Source organism: Alexandromys fortis, unplaced genomic scaffold (genome assembly GCF_014885135.2).
Source record: "Alexandromys fortis isolate MF-2015 unplaced genomic scaffold, M_Fortis_MF-2015_v1.1 scaffold_55, whole genome shotgun sequence".
Taxonomy (NCBI): Eukaryota; Metazoa; Chordata; class Mammalia; order Rodentia; family Cricetidae; genus Alexandromys; species Alexandromys fortis.
Genome location: NW_026067936.1, coordinates 3,021,939 through 3,025,051, shown reverse-complemented (window position 1 = coordinate 3,025,051; position 3,113 = coordinate 3,021,939). Strand labels below are relative to the sequence as shown.

General features: G+C 50.1%; 1 protein-coding gene across 1 annotated transcript in view; it reads left to right on the top strand.

The window, feature by feature from the left end:
• The first annotated feature begins 164 nt into the window (after nt 1-164).
• Nucleotides 165-3,113, top strand: part of Hook3 (hook microtubule tethering protein 3) — an 84,467-nt gene continuing 81,518 nt past the window's right edge. The window contains exon 1 of the mRNA XM_050146736.1: nt 165-379. Coding sequence (XP_050002693.1) covers nt 323-379 — 57 coding nt within the window. The 5' untranslated portion in view covers nt 165-322. The remainder of the gene's footprint in view (nt 380-3,113) is intronic.

Here is a 3,113-nt window from a genome sequence, read left to right as displayed (position 1 = left end):
GGGAGCGCGCCCGGCGGGGCGGGGCGGAGCGAGCGTGCGCAGTGGAGCTCGGGCTTCTGCTCGCGCGAGGCGGCGCTCGCGCAGGAGGGCGTGGGCGGCCGGCGCCGGGGGCGCGCAGGGAGCGCGCGCGCGTCCCCGAGCACGGGAAGGAGGGGCCGGTGACAGTGCGGAGCTCCTGCCAGCGTCCGCGCCTCGGGAGCGGCCGGACGGAAGGGAAGGTTCGCCAGACGCCGGTCGGCTGCCCGACCTTTCGGACTCAAAGCCGAGCTGAACGGCCGCGGCTTCTGGTTGGTCGGGGAGGCGCTGCGGCCACCTCAGGAAGATGTTTAACGTGGAGTCCGTGGAGCGGGTGGAGCTGTGCGAGAGCCTGCTCACTTGGGTACGTGCTGGGGCCAGCGGGCCGGTGGGAAAACTCCGCAACCTTCCCTCCCCACCCCCCGGACACCGGTGCTCATCCCGAGGGGCGAGCGCCCGGGACGACCTGCCGTCACATCCGGGGCTTGGGACGGGCGGAGCTGAGGAGCCGGTGCGGGCCGCGTCTACAGCCGCGGCCGGGTCAGGGTCAGCAGGGAGCGGCCGGGCTCGGGCAAGCTGGGCCCAGGGTCCAGGAGGAACTTGTCCGGCCCGAGTTGTTGGCTGCTGTCCGAGAGGAAACCTGCCCGGTGGGGGCTAATGATGGGGTGCAGGCGACACTGTAATTAGGACTGTTTGCCGTGCTGAGACGCTGGCGCTTCGCTCTCGAGCTCCCAGTGATCGAAAGCGTCTGTTCTGCCTTTGCGCCCGATAGAGGCACTCGGGACCCCTGGTTATGATGCTGCTCGCCTTTGTTGTAGCGATCAGCCAGGATAGAGCGCAGCCCCTTGGGGATGAAGCCCTGCCCATTGGAAAATAGTACATTATAGGGTGGGTAGACAGAACATGAAGAATCACCCAGAGGCAGAACATTTGAGATGCGAGATGCATTTTTGACTGTTAGAAAGTAAACAATGTGATGCTACTTATCAAAGGGATCGAGGATAAACAATTTTAAGCCGGGGGCGGAGATTTAGGGATTAGTAATGGGATTGAAACGCATTTTTTCTCTGCTTTGATTCTTTTTTTTTTTTTTTTTTTTGGTTTTTCGAGACACATTTTAAAAGCAACGTGAGATTCTAATTTGGGATTGATAAGGGTTAAGGTTATCGAGTCTTAAAGTAAATACTTTGGATTTTAATGTCAATAGTCAGTCACTGCTTAAGCGGCCCTTTTCAATAGCTGGGCGGTTAACCCGTGTTTGTTTCTGTTTTGCGTAAGCTGGTTGGAAGTGGGTACGGCACACGCAGAGCCATGGGATAAACCAAGTATCCCACTGAGAACATTCGTGTTACTTATGGCTAAAACAGATTAACTGTCCTTTTTAGAAGAACACAGACCTATTGACAGAGGTTACTATGGCGAGTGTTAATTTTGTTTGCTTATTGGGGGAGCTGGTGGTGATTGGCCCTCCTGCGTGCTAAGTGAAGGCTCTAGTACTGCGCTCTTCACCTCCGCGTTTATTCATTTTAAAGGTAAAGTGCAAATATCGAAAGAAAGTCTGTTGAACAGTGTCATGGGTTAGAGGGTCGGATCTCTGGAAGTCAGCTGTCCCATTTTGTGCAGGGACACTACTGAGGAGTTTGGGAACTGTTGACTTGGGTTGGTTGTCATAAATGTAATTAAGGGAGAGCCTAAAGGTGTACATGCCTTTGAGGTAGGATCTTGCTGTGTAGCCCATTTTGGCCTCCAACTATATGATCTTGAATTTGCAGCAATCTTCCTGCCTCAGCTTCCTGAGTCCTAGGATTATAAACCTGCATCATTACACCCAGCTTGGAGTTTCTTATAGTCTGGGTATGTCATGAATCCAGTTTTGTCCTTTGGAACATAGACTATACAATGCAGAGTTCTACGATTTGGTTTGGTGTTAGAGCATTCTTGCAATTTCAGGATGTTTGTAATAGTGCATAGTTAACATGCTCTAAGTTCTAACTTCAAACAGGAAGATAAGCGTCACTGTTGTGCTCCAGGTAGAAGATGGTGATAGGTTGTACACTCACCTAAGCCTCAGCCAACTTTCAGGTTACTATTTAAACCAGGAAGAATCGAAAAGATGGAAAGTGTTTGGGTTTGGTTTGGTTTGGTGTAAGACAGGGTTTCATTTTGTAGCCCTGGCTATCCTAGAACTTGCACTGTAGACCAGGCTGTCCTCAAACTCACAAAGATCTACCTGCCTCTGCCTCCCAAGTACTGGGATTAAAGGCCTGTGCCGCCACCTCTTGGCATGAAAAAGATGGAAAATGTTTTATACGCAGTCAGTATATAATTTGCCCCTTATCTCCTTTTCCTACCCCCTGAACCTGAAGCAATATTATCATGTGTGTGATTGTGATGTGTGAATATAGGCACAGTTGCCACACATGCATATGGAGGTCAGGAGTCAACTTTTGGAGTCGGTCCCCTTACATGTTTTTCCAAGCAACAAACTCAGGTTGCAAGTCAGAAGACTGCTGTGGTAAGCACCCTCACCCACTGAACCATTTCAGTAGCCTTTGCTGGTTTTTACCAATAATTATGTTTTAAATTTTTAGTATTTCTGTGTGTGGGAGTGCGCACACAGATGTATCATATCCCTTTCGTGGAAGGCATTGAATAATTTAGAGGAGTCAGTTCTTATTATTTGGGTTTGATCGGATTTACTCCTCCCCCCCAGCTCTGTATTGCACCACCACTTGTCCCTCCCAAGCTCATACACTGTTTTTTTTTTTCCTTTTTTAACCTATTGAATCCATTTAGTGTTATATATATGGATATAGGACCACCTACTGGAGCGTGACAACCTAGGCTCTGCACCCTGAGGAAACAGGCTGACCCTTCCTCCTCCAGCAGCTATGCACTGCCAGTAGCTTCTCAGAAGCATGACCTCTTCTCATTCATTTAGAATTTTGGCCAACTTGATCTTGTGCAGATCTTGGGCATACAGCCACAGCACAGCCATTGTAGAGTCTTAAGTATGCCATCCCTGTCATATCCAGAAAGCACTTTTTTTTTTTTGCAGCAGCAGTTCTCCACAAATTCTGATCTAGAGTCTTTGTGCC